We start from the raw sequence: 19,680 nt of genomic DNA, 5'->3' as shown, positions 1-19,680 counted from the left end.
TACTAGCTGGCTAAATATACTGTCTATGCTTGATAGCTGTGCATGTATTATATGTTATATATTATGCTTATACTTATTATAATATTAATATATATGATATATTATTATGCTACATTACTAGCTGTCCATTCAATGCTAAAACGAAGTAAACTGGATATAAACTCCCCAAACAGTTGAAAACCTACCAGTTTCACCAACTGACTCTGCCACCTCCCGCCATGCCTGGTTCCTCTGGTTTAGGTCCCGGTAGGACATTTGCCACGGAAATGATTAATTTTTCCTTCATTTCTGACATATGGAAAATAGTCAAGACCTGCATACACGCGGTTTGATTGGCTAGCTCTTGTACTGGCGGGAATTAAAAAACGGGATTTGATTGGCTGACGCCAGCTTCGAGCCTCAAAAGTTGAACATTGTTCAACTTTTGACGCCGATAGACGCTCGCGAGGCTTGCAACGTCTTGCCATGCTACCCACAATGCAGTTCGGCGAAGTTTGAAAATATCCTACGTCACCCCATTCAAATGAATGGGCGAAGCGTTGAAAGCCTTTTTTGACGCCTGTAGTGTGTACGGGCCGTTAGAGGGCGAAGCCATATACGAAATAGAACTGCATTGTTCTCCCTGGCCTTCTAGTCAGAAAGGAGCACGACTCATGACATTTCCATGAGTTTGATTTTTATATTTGCTGTTGTAATTTATTGTCTTCTGTTTGCGATTGCAGTAATGTGTTTTTATTTGCATGTACAGCACTTTGGCTCGACCAAAAATCGTTTTTAAAATGTGCTATATAAATAAAACCTGATTTGACTTGCATGTTTATCTGTTTGGACTTTCTATCTTCATGGTTTATTGCACTTACTTTAAGTGGCTTTGGATAAAAGCATCAGCTTAGTGAAATGTAAAACAACGTTATACTACCTTCAGGTTTCGAGGCTTATTCCTTCAGATTGCCACTCTTTTGACACTCGTTCGTTCTAAATAAAATACTGGCAACCAGCAGCAGGACGGCAGCATCATTGGTAATTACTTCAACCCCCTGCCAAACATTTGACCAAATACATGAAATAACTTTCCTCCTATGACTTGGTTTAAACGATGATAGACGGATTTAACCGTATCCACCTGATCACAGTTCTCCTCATGGATGTTCATTAGAAGTCCTTCAATTTTTGGAAAAATGAAACTTTGTTTCAGAAACAGAACTGAAAAAGGAAATTGATTACCAGCCATAGTTCTCATTTGATCTTGTTTTATGACCTAATTTGAGAGATTTGTTTATTGTGTGCTACGTGAGATTTCAAAAGCAGATTTGATGTTAAAACAGAGCCATAGCAATTATCTCAATAATGAAAATGTCCTTTTATACAATAAATGTATTATTATTTTGGGAAAGGTCCTCTTAAAAGTACAAATGAAAATGTTCCATTTATTTACAAAAATAGATATATAAATACATTTCTGTACAAATGATGAGTATCCTAGACAACTCAATAAATGCCTCAGTATCAGAGAAGAGACGACAGCTTCAAACATGTGGCACACATCACTGAGTACAGGTGTAACTTTGGTCTCATGTGTTCATGCACACTCTGGTGTTCTCCGGGTCGCCGTGGTGTCCGCTGGTCAGAGTACAGAGCGGTATTTCACTGCAAACATGAGCCACACCGCACATGCGCTCTCTGGATAAGCAAACACACGAACCCGGACGGCTAGCCTCACATGGTCGCCACGACAACACACTATCTCCTCACAGAACGGAGACCTGCACAGGACAGGAGACACAAAGTAAAAACATATTAAGTGCCATTATAAAGTATTTTATAAAATAACATACAACAAATAAAAGGTAGGAGAGATTCTTTAGACCTACAACTTGATATGCTGGAATGATAAATTAAATCTTGTTCAAATATGGATGAAATCAAAGATATTTCAGTCAACAGGGACACACACTCTAGAATGTACGGCTATTCATTTTTGCAAGCTATGTGCGATGTAGCATGATAATGCTAATGATAATTAATCCTATTCATTATTTATTCTAAAACATTGACTTTCTAAATGTGTTGTTTAAACCCCAAGTATGCACACAGCAGCCCACACTTTGTTAGTTAACTAGCTAGCTAAATCACCACATGGAACATTGCATACTGTATATATTTGACAAATGAATGGACTCCTATCAAGAAGCAGAAACTCTGAAGTAACAGGATAAAGTGAGCGTTTCTTCTCTCTCACACCCTATAGAGCAGGGGTTCCCAAAGTGGGGGTCGCCACCTTCACTTTGGGAACCCCTGCTCTATAGGGAGGTCTGAGTTCAGGGTCTGCCATGATGCGCTAGGCTTCCAAAGCATGGGCTAAAGTGAACCCTTTTAAATCTGTCTACAGGCCATGTGCCAGCTCTGAAGCGGTGCTGTGGGCTTCAGCACTGCAGTGTGCACAGGCTACTTCTCAGGTTGGCTTTCCCAGAGGCTCTTACCTTTTTTTGTCAACAGCTCTTTCATGAATTCTTACTACAAACACAGTTCAACTGCTGCTTTGAGGTGCTTTGGGGCCGGGGCTGCTCTAGCAATAACTAGCACACTTCTTTATGAGGCAAGGATGCCACAAAACAAACACTAAAGTTACATGAAGTAAAAAGGCAGGATGTTGAGTAAATTGATGCTGTGGTTAAGGAAAAGTCAGTCACTGAAAGATGTCTGCCGGCATAAAGTTTACTCTGAGAGAGATGAAGGCCAAACATCCCATGCTTCCCTCTTGCTCACCTGAGGCAGGTGGCAAAGGCTCTCCGGGCGTTGCGGTGCAGGAAGTGGATTGGGAAGCCTTTGAAGGTGTGTCCGTCCGGCACCGCCCTCCTCACTGCGTCCTGGAACTCCTCGTTGCCACAGGAGACACCGGAGCAGCGCTCCAGCTCGTACGCTGACAGAGCAGAGGACAGCAGGTAGGACAGCTGATCGTCCCACAGTGTGGCCAGATCCAGGTCCTGCGGGGGGGGGCAGGGGTCACACTGCATCAATACACCTCGCTTCGCAGGCTGACAGAACACGAGGACCCAGTTCACTTTGCAAATGCATGCATTCAACCATTATATGAAATATAAACAAGTGATTGGACAAACAGTCAATCTGTACAATTATAACTAAACTGCATGAATACATTATGATACATATATTATTATTATATACTGCACTGCGTTTTATCTTAAAATGCAATTCTGAAATAAACTTCCTGATCTTAAATAATCGAATCACATTTTGTTGATATTTGGAAATCCAAAATGGGATTTTTAAGCCATATATAAAGCTTTTAAATATTATGTTAAACACAGATCCAGAACTCCGTTTCCATTCACTACTTCCTGTGAAATAAGATGACGTAATGAAAGACCGACAGTCAAACCTCAAACTATGAAAAAGGAATCTGGCATTTCACTTTGTTTTTTAAAATGTTGAATTCATTTGAGGAAGATCACGGTCTCTTCATCAGTCCATAGAGCTTGTTGTCTTTTGAGAGGAATCACCAGTGACCAATAAGAGACCTGCTTCATGTGGGTTAGGGTTTGGTTACCAAGCCTGTTGCCATTGCACTTTTACCTCATTCACACCAACGGTGTTTCAGGGCCAGTTCGGAGCTGGAGCTTGAAAAGCACCGGGTTTTCCTGTTCACACCGCAGAGGAGCCGCCTCTAAGCCCCGGAATCCGGTTCGTTTCAAGTACCAAAAAATTGTCCCGCATACGCCACGCTTACGTCGAGGCGGGGCGGGATCAACTCCTGAACAACAACAACAAGCCCGCGTTTTATCCAGTTTGTACACAACGATGGAGAGACTAAACAAGCAGCAGTGGTCCACTGAAGAGACCAGCTGCCTGCTGGGAATCTGGTCTTCCGAAGAGGTGCAGAGGAAGCTGGAGCACAATCGGCCATTGTTGTTGTTGTTGTCGGTGTCAGCTGTGAGGGGTTTCCGCGCGGTTTGGCTTTATGAAGCAGGCACGCAAACGGTTACGTCAATACGCAAACGATGACGCAGCACCAGCACCGGTTCGGAACCTGAAAAGCTCTAGCACGGAGCTTGAACCGGAGTTGCGGTGGTGTGAATGAGGTATCGTCACATTGAGTATCGACTCTTCCAGCAGCTGAGCCTGCAAACTTTTTTTTTTATATTTAAACTTTTTTTTACAAATCCCCACGTTAGAATAAAACATGTGCACAAAAACAGGTGGAATAAAAACAGTTATTTTATAGCAATGCGCTCAGCAGCTCTCTTTCTCAGCGAAGCACAGATGACTTAAACCCCGAGCAGCGTATGTCCGAGCGTCTCTTTACCTTCCTGTGCTCAGACACCAGGGAGCGCAGCTCCAGCTCCAGCTGGTTGCTGGCAGCAGCAGGATCCAGAGAGGGGGCACAGAGCGGAGGCAGGGGGGGCAGGGAGGTGGTGGAGCCGGGGGCACAGACAGACTTCAGAGCCTCTTGACTCATTGCCTTCCACCGAGACTGATTCTGAAGGGAGAGACGGAGGGACAAACTGAGATTTAGCTGCTGCCCTCACCTGGCCTTACCTTCCCCTCACACAGGAGAACAGGCTTTCATCTGCTGCTGCCTTCAGGCAACATATCAGGACAGGTGCTGCTGATGAACGCAACGGTTGCATATTTCATTTCCCTGGCAACACTCCAGACCAACTGTCTGACTCTCAATCAGCACTGTCCATCTGAATAGATCTTCTGTGGCCCATTCAATATGGAGTGTACATTTACATATTCACCTGCTCTCCCTGTCCCTGACTATGGCCATACCAGGGAATGAAAACACTTGACCAGCATATTGACATTTAAGTGGCACGTTTTCAACACTAAAGTGCCATAATAATCAACGAGAAACAACAATGAATCACCAGTAGAACATATCTAGGAGCGGCTGTAGTTCAGGAGGTAGAAGGTCGTCCTCCAATCAGAAGTGATCCAGCGGGCAGCATGTTGATGCATGATGTGTCTCTGGGCACATGATTTAAACCCTAGTTGCTCTCTATGGCCGCCAGTGCATGAGTGTGTGTGAGTGTTGGTCTCCCTGAGATGATGGCACCCCGTATGAATGTGTGCATGCTGTCTTGCACATATAAAGCACATTGAGGGGTTGACACGTGTTTTATAAATGCAGTCCAGATCCATTTCACCACCCTCTTACCTGGAAGTCAAAGACACAAAGCTCCACAGCATCGGAGGGTTGGCAGTTGGCCCGGAAGGTGTGGTGGTTAAAGACACAGCCCACGGTGCGGTAGGGGGAGGTGGGTTTGGGCTGGGGGGCCAGGGGCGGGGCGTCTGGGTCGATGGCCCTGTGCACGTATCTGACCAAAGAGGAGAAGGGTAATACAATAAATAAAGAACAAATTGTTGGGAGATTGCCTGAATAACATAGTCCCAGGTATTGAAGTAAGGAAAGTAAAAATAAAAGTATGACCAAGAAAGTAACATTTAAGATGAAAGAGCTCCTCATCAAAAACCTAGTTCTCTCACTGACTTACTGTAACTATATCTATATACACACAACATATATTAAATCAAATCTATGTCCAAGGAAAGATGAGTAAGTCATCGGCATAACGACAGTTGACAAAATCCCAGAAGTGAATGACCATTGAAAATGTAATCATTTCTTCGTTGGCCCAGAGCCTGAGACCCCGCTGACACACAGACAGGAAGAGATAATGCAAGATCAAGAAACATGCAGTGCACTTCATTCTAAGACTGCTTGGCGGTCAGAGAAAAAGTACAAATGTTAAACATTGGAGGAGTCTCTCAAAGAAGAGGTTTCCAGATGTACACACATACATGTTGTTACAAAGTATCCAACACATCCATAGGGGGGCAATAAGCAGCAGTTTTTTGTTTTGGACTGGAAAACATAAGAAGACAGACTGCACCTGTGAGCCGTGAGACTCTCCCAGAAGGTGATGCTCCCATCGGTGCCGTGGGTCAGGACCCAGGTGTGAGGGGTTCCTTTGGCCTTGGTGCCCACACACACATAGGCATCCAGGCCGAAGCCCAGCAGGAGGCTGCACAGCAGGGTGGCGTGGTCCTCACAGTCCCCCTGCAGGGACACGGAGAGGAGGTCAGGTCCAAATGGGATCTGTATAATCAACACCGTGTTTAAACTCGCCTAACCTTAAGAGAAGGCCAAATACAACTTACACAACTCTTTCAACCCTGGGGTGACAAACAGTGAGCTTCTCTTGAGATGCTGAACAAGCTCCAAAAGCTAGACGGGAGAATTTAGCCACATATTGTATTGTTTCTTAGAAGGCAGGGTGCGGAGCCACATTGTGAGTATTCTCTTTCGGTGGAGTATTCGAGGGTTAACATCTTCATTCTTAAATGTTCAGTTTTATAGGGAATATTCAACTTTCTTTCGGTATAACTAAGTATAACCAATTTCATCACAAAATATAAGCGTTTTATCTAAACAAATTACGATTCTATCTCCAAATATAAACAAATAACTGGGAATATTCAGATGTATTCCAAGTCCCTAAATGTAGACAGATTAGAAGAGATTTACTATTTCCATGCCGTGCTTGTTGCTTCATCACGACAACAGTCTGTTTCACAGAGATGCAATATCCTGTTTTCACTGCACTGTTAGGCTTTCTCAGAAGAGTTCCACACACACATTCTGCTGGCTCTGTAGTACTGAATCCTCCATGGCAGTAGGCAACTCTTATTTCACTTGAACTCTTCCAGCATAGTCCTGGGTTGAGCGGTTGCTGCGTGCGGGCGAGTCAGAATGGGAGATGCTCCCCAGAAGGGCCATAAGGACGGCAGCATCAGAACAGGCCGGGGAACGATGAGGCGAAATTAATTTCCCCTGGAATGAGACTCATAAATCACTGCTGTCGTGTCTCTCTCGCCTGCCGCTCACAGAGGAGAGGCAGGGGGTCTGGGACACCATCTCGTACCGATGCAAATGCTCAGTCAGGTGACGGTGCACAAATCCTCCTCTCTCAGAAATAACAATCAGCTGTGCTCAGAAACAGAGTGAACAGCTGAAGCAATGACTTCTGGCTCTTGGATCAAACTGTTTGAAGAAAACAGAAGTGTGTGAAATGAATTCTTAACATGCATTGCATTCAGAGGGGCCATAATAAAGTTTTATGAGGATAATATCCTTTAGGGAAATAAACAGAGACACATGTGTGCTTCTTCCGCTCTGCTGCACTCTTTTGAAATCATGAAGTCTGATCTTGATATCAAGGAGATGACTTAAATCACGGTGAAACACAAATATCACAGAAGTAATGATTGGTAAAACATTTAGCACATTAAACACGAGTCCACTCACTGCTCACACTACACTCACCAATATATATGGGTTTTGGCATTTGGAGAATATGCAAAAGCTTTGACTCTGGGATCAGAATGAGAAGTTGCAAAACAGGTTGAACATCTCGTGTTGCTAAAAACACATCTTTAGATTGAACTTACATCGGAAAATATGTCTTGATGGTTTGTAAGCTCGGTGCTGACAACAGCAGCATTTGAAGGTCACTGGGAGATAAAAGGGTGGACATTTTGAACCACTGAAATCTATTCAACAAAAATTGTGCTGTAATATATATACGCTTTTCAGCATACAATATTAATGAAAGTGAAGTACATATATCCCGTATATCCCTTCACAGAACTAAAGTATGCTTTAATGAGATGATGGAATCAAAGCTGAACTGTATGACATCAAAAGGCCCACATGCTGAAAACCCAACCCCACAAGGGGGGTCTGGGGGGATTCTCCCCCAGGAGATTTTTTAGAAATACTAACATATAAATTAAGCATTCTGGTACACTCTGAGAAGAAAATAAATAAATCTATTGCATATTAATAATAATAATGCCATTGTTTGTTTTTCACTTTGTTCCGACAGCTTGCTGCTCCTCACAGAGAGAAGAGCAAAGAGGAGATAGTCTGTGTGAATTACTTTAAATTGTGGGTAAGGGGAGATAGCCCCCATTGTTCTGTGACCCGTCAATCATCAAACTGGGGGTCATATTTCATTATGTGTTCATTTGTATCTGAAGTTGTACCCATGGATGTATAAAGAATAGTTGTACCGCAAAGTTATTCTCCGTGGGGACTTCCGACAACCATCTTGATTCTGATTGGCCAGATGACTCGAAAAAACATCAGCAAAGATGTTTTATTGGGAAGATGATCACTACGTGACAGAAGTTTTCAACACCGTTTATGGTCTCCGGTACTTCCAGTCCAACGCCTACTGCATGCAGAGCGATAGAAAATCGGGCCTTCAAACTAAGTTTGACTTTTTTCACTCACACATCGGCGACCCACTTCAAACGGGGCCGCGACCCACCAGTTGAGAACCACTGCTTTAGAAAACATCTTTTGGAACATAATTTAACTGTTTTGGATTAACGGAAAGACAGTTTGGGATCTTCAAACTTGTTTTTATCAATGCAACAAAATTAAAAGAAGAATAAGTATAGTATAGTAAAATAAGTATTGAGGATTATTGTCTTTTTGATCATCATTGACTTTAGGATCAATTCATATAACACAGAATCCTATGCACTACGTCTTAGTAATATGATGATATTCAGAAATATTTAATAAGTCTTAAAGGTCCCATGACATGGCCATTTCTGCTGATCATGATTCCATTGTTGAGGTCTACTAAAATAGATTTACATTGTTCAATGTTCCAAACTCTCATTGGTAGGGATGGGTATCGAGAACCGGTACGAAGTCAATACCGGTATCGGTATACCGTTAAGCCGCTGGACAAATGGTGCTGCTATCGGTGTATGTGTTACGTCTACTTCCTTAGTTTAACTTTAAACCATTCCGGTTGGTTGGGAACTCTCATCCCGTGTGATGTATCCGGTTTGAGACCCCTCTGATTGGCAGATTGGACCAATCCGCGCAGCAAGTACGTCACTTAGCCCGTTACGTCACTATGACCCAAGAAGAAAACAATGGAAAAAGAGAAATGTCCAACGAGGCGTTCTGGGGCAGCACAGACAGGTCTTTTCTGTGCTAGAGTTTTACTCGCTACAGGGTGCACTTTGAGGGTTGTGACTCTGCAGACCCTTTACATGCAGAACAACCTTCATAACACAAGGGGACGGGTGATAACCTGAAAAGCATGACATGGGACCTTTAAGACATGTATACATACTTGAAAAGGAAAATACGTCTTCCATGTGCTTATGTGCAATTCATGTCTGATGTTGTTTAATTAAAGTAAATAAAAGTCCAGGTAGTTTGCTATGGGAATTCTTCTACTTTAGACCTCAGGACACACTGTAGAGAAGGTCTGGTGTGAGAAGCTATAAATCAGCTGTCATCACAGATCTAGCAGTACAGGAAGTGATTGTCATCGGATTAAAGGCAGTAGCCAGTTATCCTTACCTTGCCTCTACACAGGAAAGCCATTAATGTGCACCACTGCTCCTGCTTGTGCCCCCCTCCCACCACCGGGGCCTTCTCGTGGGCCAGCAGGCTGACAAAGCGGGCCGCCTGTCGGGGGCTCTCCAGCAGGCGCCCCGCCCGCAGGACATGCACGTAAGAACACACTGGTCTGTTGACGGCGTTCTCATCCTGGGGGGGGGGGGGGAGAAAGAGAGAGACAGAGATAAGAACTTGAGTCGTGGCTGATTCAGGATCTCCCTGTCCACTGTCTGATATGCAACTCATATGCTGCTAGTTTCATTGACTTCACATTTCAAATCAAATGAGTAAAGAATCTACGTAGTTTGGGAATAGAAGTCTTTAAGTAAGTAAACCTATCATGTAATCGTTACATTTTTCCCCCAAAACAAGAAAATGTAACAAACCTGTGCAAAAATCTTGACCATTTTGGATTGGTGTGAGGGACGTATCTGCAGGAACTCCCTCCACCACTGTTTGGCATAAGATAAGAAGAGTCTCTCCTTCTCGGCTGTCCTCTGCCTCTCCAGTGATTGCTGAGTGAGAAACACACACTCCAGTGACTATGTTTCTCTATCAGCGCTAACGCTTCTCTCACAGTGATGCCTTCAGATCAACTCTGAGGAACACTCCTCACGGCAGTGATTGAAATCTGTTGTTCAGTGGTTTTATTCATGAATAATCCTGAAGCCAATGAACACAGACAGAGAGATGAAGGGTTGGGTGTGCTGACCTGTGTGCTGATGATGTCAGCGCTCAGAGTATCAGTGAGAGGGGGGTACAGCTCCAGACCCACAGTCAGAACTCCAGCTGGGACTTTACATTCACTTCCTATAGACACGAGATGTTTAATAAAGCTCTAGCGCAGTCACTAAGAGCAGGGAAGAGACACAACTGCAGATTCTAAACCGTATATTTGTAGCATATGTAATTCATTTACAGGTAGTAGACACGTATAACTATTTACATTGTACAACATCTGTTTCAAAGCTGGGGGTTGGTACTTCTCCAGGGAGCATAAGATTATTAATGGGACAGAAAAGAAGAAAATATAGTGTCTGACCTAAATGTATAACATTTATTTATAATTATTTTTCTGATCTTTTGCATAATGCCTTAAACGTTATTCTCCAAAGAATAGTTTGAGAGGAAAACCGAAGCTGCTCCATTATAGAGAGCCAGAGAGGTCAGGAAAGCTAAACAGGTTCAACCATGAAATACCCCGCCAAAAAATGTAATGCTATGTAACACAAAAGTTTTCAGTGTAGTCGGGGTGATCAGCTTGTTATGTTATGATTGAGATATACAGCATGACATTTCAGTGTCACACTGTTGCTCTTGTATTTATCTCTTTTCCATACCGACTCCCATCAGCTCCACAGCAAAGCAGGTCTTCCCATTGGGCGCGCAGAGGACAACCCTCCAGTCCAGGAAGTAGGAGGAAACCAGCATTGTCTCACTGGAGGTGTCCGTCTTGATCAGCACCAAATGAACCGGGTCACACAAAGACAACATGGTGGTCCCGTCCGCCATTTTGCTGCCTTCACCTGCAGTGCCAGAAGTTATTAGAAAATTACAAAGTCAGCATAGATCATTTATGAATCAACTGTATAACAACCGGTAAGGTCCTGATTGGTCCTGTGTACCTGTGCCCTCTCTGTGGATCTCTAAGAGGAAGCCCTCCCTCAGGTCCGGCTCGCAGGCACAGGGCACTGGCTTCGAGCGGAACCTCTGGTTACGGAAATGCAAGTAGACTGTAAACGTAGAACACACCTGACCAGGTAAAGGCTCTGGCTCCTGGAGGTGCTCCAGAAAGGCCTTCCCACCGAGCACTTGGAGATACAGGTGCCGCCTGGATGGGTCAATATTGGCTGAAATTATTTTTAAAATGTTTTCGGTTAAATGTTCAAACACTAACAAGGACAAAAAAGTGAAGATAGGAGGCATTGTTACAATGTTGGTTTATTTAGGCTTTTAAATGATGTCTTCTTACTTTTTTTCAGCTGAGTAATATTCTTGTCAACAAAGTGAGTGGCAGGCTTTGGAGGGGATCCTGGTTCTGCATCTGTGAGAACTTCCTACCAAAGCAGACCAACATGTTATTCAAGAAAGTGGTTATTGTGATCAACAGTATTTTAAAATGTTGGAATCAAATTAGTTCAAGTGAACTAATCATTAAGTATGTCACTTGGAACAATTGCTGTTAAAAGGATGGCCAACCTGGGTAAACTGTAGGTCCTTCATCACTTCATCTATGATGCCCCTGTGCTGCAGAGCACGTAGAAAGTCAGCCTGGGACAGAGAGCGATGTGCGGGCCCGTGGTCCTCCCTCACAGTCTCAGCTAGCACCTCTCGGATCCTCCCATGGATATTCATCTGATAATCAAAAAAGACAGAATAAACACTCTCATACAGTCAGAAGGAGATGTCTCAGAGCCAACACGTTTTGTTCAAGGTGACTAAATATCTTGTATAGAGAGACACTTTGTATTTTAAGGTTAATTAACCCTAACCCTGTTCATCGTCCATAACATACGCCTGCCCATACCATAACCCCACCACGGGCCATTCGATTCACAACATTACCCTAACCCTACCCCTCACACCAGATACTGACTGGTTTTCGGACCCCCCCAGACCCCCCCAATAAAGTAAAACTGCACGTTTCAGAGTGTCCTTTTATTGTGGCCAGCCTAAGGCACACCTGTGCAATAATCATGCTGTCCAATCAGCATCTTGATATGCCACACCTGTGAGGTGGGATGGATTATCTCGGCAAAGGAGAAGTGCTCACTATCACACATTTTTTCAGATTTGTGAACAATATTTGAGAGAAATGGTTATTTTGTGTATATAGAAAATGTTTTAGATCTTTGAGTTCATCTCATGAAAAATGGGAGCAAAAACAAAAGTGTTGCGTTTATATTTTTGTTCAGTGTATCTATCTAACTATCTTTCAATCTATAAAGGAACCGCAGTAGACAAAAGGCGTTGCTATAGCAACACGTCATGTTTGTTTACACAAAAAATCAATAGCGCGAAAAGGGGTGGGGTCAATATGACCCGCTTGGCGGAAATAGGTATAAATGGCAATTTTTTGGGCGATTTCTTCAATCTGACTTCATATTGACAATTTTTAACAACATAGGGTGCGACATAACACACTTTCAGGAAAAGTCATACTGGGAGACTTCAATATTTTATTGAACAAAAGTTAAATACAATAAAAAACAGCTCTGGGTCAAATTGACCCGATTGGCGGTTCTAGTGTTAAATTAGTTCTAATAGGCTATTGTTGTTTTTAGATATAGAAACGAAAATATTTTTATTTATTTATTTCTGGCGTTGCTAATTACGACCTTACTACCCTCGAACGATTAGCGAACGTTGCAAGCAAGCTAAAGAATGAAGAAAGCTGAATGATGTTAAAAACGAGGCTCAAAACGGGAGGTATTCGGAAGAGAGGTACAGAGGAGAATATTACCAGCGAAAGTGAACAAGTGAATGAAGAGGAGGACAGTCATCAACCAAGCACAAGCGCAGGCTCCGCCAGCAACGCAAAAGTGATATGCACAGTCACAACGCTGTGATGGAGGAGAGAAGTGACTCAGGAAGAAGGCACTCGCTCAAAGGATGGAGAGAAGGCTGTGACCGAGGTCAAAAGCTGAAAAAGCACACGCTTGTCCTTAATTGTTATCTTTTTCACTTTGCCTCCACAGAAATGGCAATAGCAAACATCAGCAGACTGAAGATGAGCTATTAGCCCTCAGGCTCATCTGCTCCTGGAGGCTTCATTATTGTTGTGGAACTGAATTCCCAAGAGGACATGTTCCGTTACAATGTGGGTTGTTGCAGGAGGCCTACATTCACACTTTGGTCCAGGAAATGACATGTGTATTGTGTATACAGTTGACATTTGTTGTGTGAGAATAAGTTATTATTTTGTTCTTTATATTCTCACTTGTAGTGTGTGAGTGTGAGAGAGAGAGAGAGAGAGAGAGCACAATAAATAATGTTATTATGAACACATGTGCCTCCGAGTCCTGCATGAACTGTGCATAGACTGTATTGTAACATTGGTCATATGGTGGTTCTTGGAGAGCCAACTATTTTCTCAGGTGGTACTTGGTGTAAAAAGATTGAGAACCATTGCTCTAGATCAGGGGTACTCCAATACAAATCTTAAAAAGGTCCAAAATAAATGTTTCAATAAGACAAAGGTACGTTTATTACGGTCATTCAAACTTTTAAACAATTGCAACAAGATTCTTAACACGAGGTTACAAAAACTAAAATAATCTGTATGCAGCAGTTTTCATTGTTGTTGTGTCTGTGCTTGATCCCTCAGAGTCGCAGTGTAAAAGCTGCACAGTTATGAATAAAGGCAGCTGCACCGTCTTTCATTCAGCATTCCCATTATTGCTTTATAAATGTCTTCCCCCTTGTGTGTCCACTGAGGTTCGTCAGGCCCAACACATCTTCAACAAACTCCCCCTTTGCCTCATCGTAAAAACTCACAAACACCAGCAACTGAGCATTGTCAGTGGTGTCAGTGGACTCATCCACGGCTAAGGAAATGCACTGTGCATTTTGTATTCCATCACAAAGCTGATGAATCAAATTACCAGCCAGTATTTATGTTCTTCTGGTTGCTGTGGAATCTGAGAGGGGGATTTGCTTGATTTGACCTTTTATTTCCTCTTTTGGTTTGCCTTCAACATGGTCTCCATCACTTCAGTCATGCATTCTTTATACTGCAGTTATTATCCAGTGGAGAGTCCTTACCTACTAACCTAGTTAAATCAAAGTGGTTACTTTTTTGTGGCTGGGCAGTGTAGTTTTACACACCGTCTTATTTGACTTTCTCAGGACTTAAAACTGTTTTTTGGGGGCAGACCCCCTCAAAGAAAAAAATATATTTATAAACGTAAGGTCATCATCTTTTTGTATGCTCATCCGTGAGCAGAGCATCAAGTTGACGTGTATTACAGCTGAATGCGGCGATTACCATTTTGTTCAGCAAAACGCCTCACAAACGTATTAAGATCAACAGCTTTAGTGCGTTTTGATGCAATGCTGAGTGCAGCCAAACTGACAGTCTCTTCTCTGTCAGTGTAGACCGCAAATACCTCATTCCTTCAGCGCTTGGGTCCGAATGCGTCTCGTTTTGCGCCGTCCCGTTCAAATGAAATTGCCGCCAATCATATTTCCACGCTCGCGCCAGGACCGGGGGAGGGGTTACATGACGTGCATCTTGTGCTGCATTCACTTGCACATTAGAGACTTTCTCTCCTAAATGTCCGATGAGCCACAACTTTTCTTTTAAAACAAAGCTGCCAACTGGGGTGGCAAGGCTATTTTTAGGTTACTTTTTTAGGTTACTTTTTTTTTAGCGCAGTTCTCCAGTGAAGGGGGGGGGGGGGGGGGGGGAGTCTCCCTCTGCAGCCGGTTGGCGTAGTTTTGGCACAATTCCGTTGTACAGACCGACGTTAACAGCAGCCCTGTCTGTGCACACGGAGACCGACTCTGTCGTCCGGTGATCTAACCGCCTTCTGGAAAAGCTTCACAAGTACGTCGGTACACAAATGCGCTTTGTGACACAAGTGACGGTACGCATTTCGGATTGTTGCCGCGCATGAGTACCTGCGTACCAGTTATGTGCACCCCTGTTTATAACCTCCCTTAGCTTATGAACCACTGGACCTCCCCTGACGAAAGGAGAGGAGAAAATGCTGCCCCACAATGCCTTGCAGCCGCAGCATTTGCCGTCACTCAACAGTCGGCCGTTCACGGAAACAACCGATTATGACCGAGAAATTATATCATGAAAGTTACGATGCTTATTAAGCTTTTTAAAACGTATGTGGTAAGTTGCCAAAGTGCTTTGTTTTGAACGTTCATCAGTATTATAATCAAAGAGAGAAATATGAACGTTAGTTTTTACTGAAATGATCAAATAAAGTCAACATCTCACAGAGCTGTGTGGGGTTTGTTCAACTTTTAAAAGATGTTTGAATGGTGATATACACAGTGATAGATGTTAAGGACTAACGTTTATAATAAATACATCTGTATTGATTTTTAGATCATACAATCATACGTATTGGGATCATTGGTATTAATGTGGACCGGAGGGAGAGGGTGACAACGAGCATAAGTTTCACTTTCCTTTTTTATTTCAATTCCAACTTTGGTCCTGAAGAATATGTTTCTCTGTTGTCCACGTTCATAAAGCAAAGCAACAGCATCAGAGCACGGTGCAGAGTCTCTAGATGAGTTCACAGTAGTCCCTCGTTCTTATTATACATCCAGGGCTCAACATTAAGGACTGCCCGATGGCCCGGGGCCATCTAGTATTTAGCTCGGGCAATGAAGCCTCACCTGCTGGGTGCCCGATCGGGCAATCTATTATGCCAGTATCATGCAGCTCGCGGATCAGTAATGAGTGACCCGACAGTCAAACTAAACATATCTATAACTAGTTTAGGTAGTTTGAGAGGTCATTAAAATAGCTACGTGTGATATTCTAACCTGCAGTGTGTGTTTTGTCCGCTCAGCTGCTGCATGTGATTATACAGAGCTGCGTGTCGACTCGTCAGCAGCAGCTGATCTCTCTCTCCCGTCAGATTAGACTTCACTCGCGTTTATGTCCATATCGATCAGATCCAGCTAGTTCTAGCTAATGATATGACTACCTGCTTATTAAAAGACACCTAAACAATAAGTGTCGCTATGCAACTGGGTGAGGCCACAAAGTATAGCGCAGCATTATGCATTTGTCTACATGCCCACCGGAACCCCGAGGCATTACCAACAGATCAACGCACAATCAACCCATACAGGACATCTCTTTCTCCACATTAAGTGTTAGACATTAGAGTTGACTATTCTTGTCAGTCACATACTCTTTTGTCTGTCACATAAGTGGTGTAACTGAAGCGGTATTGCGCTAAAGGGAAATTATTTTGACCGAAGAGATTTAGATTTGCCGGCTAACGGGAACTCTGACGTCGCCATTTTGTGTGCTTGGCGGATGCCAGGGGCCATAATAGTGTAAATAATGTTTGTTTTGGCAGTTACAACTGAATGTAATGTTTTCTACTTTTTTCCATCTGGGAAGGCATCTGCCTTCATCAGATGGAAAGTGTCTTGACCAACAACTTAAGTATTTCTTATAGCTATGCAGGGCGTGCAAGCGAGCAAACACAAACAAGAACAAACAAACAAGTTAAATGAAGAATACAATTGAAATTGTACAATATAATATTGTGGTGGTTCATCTTATAATTCAGAGAATGCACCAGACAGCATCTCAGACCTGCAACAATCTAAATGTTCTAGGGGGAGGCCCCCAAACCCTTCGTGCCATTTCCTCCGCACGCATTTCTCAGGGCAATCTCTATTGGGCTCAGGTAGGGCTGGGCGATTTGGCCTAAAAATAAAATCTCGATTTTTTTCTAACTAATGGACAATTTTCGATTTAAACCTCGATTTTTTTTTTCTTTCTAAACAAACCAGACCAAGGCAAAATGTAAATACATATTTTCTTTATTAACACAATACAAATAAATGAGATTACCAAGTAGTCTAGGCCTATGTGAACAAATCAGTTTTTCAAGAATAAAAAAATAAAATAAAAACAGCACCACGGCACTTGGTTGTCATTAATGTGCAAAGATTTTTTTTAAATCAAACTGAAAAAAAAATCTCTTGTAGGCCATCCCTGAAAAAAACTTGTAAAATGAAATACAACAAATAATGATAATGAAATGAATAATAAAAAAATACCCTCAAACAAAATAACATCCCTTTAACTTTCTAGGAAGTTGTCTTTCCACAGACCTTACACAGAACAGTTGTTTGTTCTATGTATGACCGCTTGTACCCGAACCACTTCCATACAACTGAAGTAGCACCTTTTTTAGGAATGAGTTCTTCATCTGTGTTCGTGGACATTTTTATGGTACATCTGTCGGTGAAGCGGTGAATGTGATTGTAGTAGGCTATGTGACTACCCGATCTGCAGCTCTGCACATGTGCACAGTGTTATAAATTAAAATCAATGTTTTTGATGGCATAAAGTACCTTAAACATACCGTCAGTTTAAATGCTATTTTATACTGAAAAACCAGAAGTTCTCGTGCGCAGTTGTTAAGCTTTTATTCTGAAAATCCTTCATCTCCGGTTAGCATTTAGCATGTGGCTAATATACCATTTACTATAGAGGTGAATTTAGTAGCGATATGACACGGAGTGTTGCACACCGAAACCTACTGATTTCAACACTACAACTACTGTATAGACGTCGAGATATTATTATTGCTGAATATTAAATGAAGGTACAGTTTATTTGAATACGTTTGTTTACAGACGTGGGTAGCATGAGACAACAACCGGAACTACCAGAAATGAAACCAGCCGTGAAGTTTTTCCTGTCTTGAGTATTGATTACAGCGTTCAAAACTATATTAAATGAAAAGTCATGAAAGAGATAAGGAGGAGAAAAGGCGTGTTTAGTTATATATGTAATGTACAATGTCTGAGTCCTCTGTTATGCTCAACAACGAACACAGCATAACAACAGCAGATCGGGCAGAGCTGCAGATCGGGTAGTCACAGGCAATGTGGCTGAGTTTTGTGCGCATTCTGGAAAGTGAGAGAGTAAGCTACTACGGAGTCCCTTAAAGCAAACCAAATCTGCGGAGTCTAGAAATGTTTTAAAATCGCGATTTTTCGGTTCAGCCATTTCACAAACCGTAGGAAAGTAAAAATGCAAATTAATCGTGAAAACCGAAAAAATCGCTCAGCCCTAGGCTCAGGGCCATCTGTAAATTAGCTTAGATGGCCCACAGTCCTTAATGTCATGCACTGACATCCATGTTGTAGTCCGCTGTATAGAAAACTGTAGTTTCCATAGTTTCCCCACAGCAGCAGACGCACATTTATGACGTCCGCTGGCGCATCATAAACACGTCGGATAGTGAAAGTGCAGTCGGGACGTTTCTCAATCTCGAGGATTCTGGCTTCCAAACCAATATTTCAAGGATGCTACGTCATCGAGTGCTGCCGAAGGACTGTTCCAATCTCCAGCATACTTGGAATTCCACCGAGGCGAGTCCTTGGTTTGGGGGAAATTTAGAGGCTGCACATGGGTAGACTTCACGTCCTTAAAATCCCCAAAATGCTTTGCTCATGGACCAATTTCAAAAACCATTGCGGAGATTGGCTGAACCGACGCAGCACACATTTAAATGTAAGTGTAGTGGCGTAGAACATGTGTTGGTAAATATGTGACTTTGTTACATTTGTTATCACCAAAAATGTGTTCCGTGAAAGTAAAGCAAATTCATAATTAGATAGACATCGTGAGGTATTTATTTTCGGTACAGTTTATGTTGAAACCGTTAGAGAGAGTGGCACACTTGTTAGCCTGTTCCATTCTTCTTCGTTTTCCGAAGCCGTGGCTTGGAAGTATACTTGCTTCGTTTCTGAAGGAAGTGACTTGGAAGTACGCGACTATGAAGCCAGCATCCTCGAGATTGAGAAACGGTCACAGATTCTCTAAAGTACCACAGTCTCTTCTCTTAAATCCTTTTGAATTATCCTATCCACTATTCCTTAACCCCGTGACGTTTCACTCAGAGGTCAAGGAATAGACGATAGGGTTAGAATTTAGGAGCTGATTTTTGGATTATCCGTCCGCAACCTGGGTTAGAGTACGTAACCCCAGGTATTTAGCATACCGGTCTACCTTCGAAAACACAATGCATAACTACCAAACCTAGCCTATTGAGCATTCCGAAGTTACAGCGGTTTGCTCACCTTCAGAAGATGGTTGTGGATGATCTGCTTCAGCTCGGAGGCTCTCTCCGGAGAAAGGGACATCACTGCTGAGGAGTCCGGGAGCGTTCTGAGCACAAATACCTTGCTAACTTTTTAATAGTGTACAATAAGTAACGATATGCGTGTGTTTCAGTAATATCTCAATCCTTGTACACATGTCTCGTCTGTAACATAGTTAAATATCTATGACGGCAGCCCGTTGGGGAGGATAGCCACTGACCACAACTGCCATAGTATTAAACTGTGGCGGAACAGGAAGTGGGAATGTGGCTCCAGGGAAGCCCGGCAGAGTCCTGAGGACAACTGTCGCTTTCAACTACTCTGTCTTAGAACAAATAAATAATATACGTCCATTTTGATATCACTGACCAAATGATTTATGTTAAGTCATGTCTGATTTA

The 19,680-nt window shown here is 42.8% G+C and overlaps 1 protein-coding gene across 1 annotated transcript; it reads right to left on the bottom strand.

Moving 5' to 3' along the window:
• Window positions 1-1,400: 1,400 nt before the first annotated feature.
• Window positions 1,401-19,616, bottom strand: cep76 (centrosomal protein 76). Its single transcript, XM_034103195.2, has 13 exons — window positions 19,259-19,616; window positions 11,657-11,812; window positions 11,430-11,514; window positions 11,083-11,307; window positions 10,798-10,983; window positions 10,170-10,267; window positions 9,844-9,972; window positions 9,419-9,607; window positions 5,919-6,085; window positions 5,183-5,342; window positions 4,325-4,498; window positions 2,767-2,984; window positions 1,401-1,763 (listed from the first exon to the last, which is right to left on the bottom strand). The coding sequence occupies exons 1-13, from the start codon at window positions 19,319-19,321 to the stop codon at window positions 1,625-1,627; spliced, it is 1,989 nt and encodes a 662-aa protein (XP_033959086.1). The 5' UTR covers window positions 19,322-19,616; the 3' UTR covers window positions 1,401-1,624.
• Between the last annotated feature and the right edge of the window lie 64 nt (window positions 19,617-19,680).

Source organism: Pseudochaenichthys georgianus, chromosome 16 (assembly GCF_902827115.2).
Source record: "Pseudochaenichthys georgianus chromosome 16, fPseGeo1.2, whole genome shotgun sequence".
NCBI classification, from domain to species: Eukaryota; Metazoa; Chordata; class Actinopteri; order Perciformes; family Channichthyidae; genus Pseudochaenichthys; species Pseudochaenichthys georgianus.
This window is presented reverse-complemented; position numbering and strand designations above follow the sequence as displayed.

Excerpts from the sequence above, each read along its gene's own strand:
- cep76 (XM_034103195.2), bottom strand. The coding sequence starts at position 19,321 with ATGTCCCTTTCTCCGGAGAGAGCCTCCGAGCTGAAGCAGATCATCCAC. Across the intron at positions 11,813-19,258 it reads TCCACAACCATCTTCTGAAG|ATGAATATCCATGGGAGGAT; the intron begins GTGAGCAAACCG and ends TTTGATTATCAG. Across the intron at positions 10,984-11,082 it reads GATCCACAGAGAGGGCACAG|GTGAAGGCAGCAAAATGGCG; the intron begins GTACACAGGACC and ends CTGGCACTGCAG.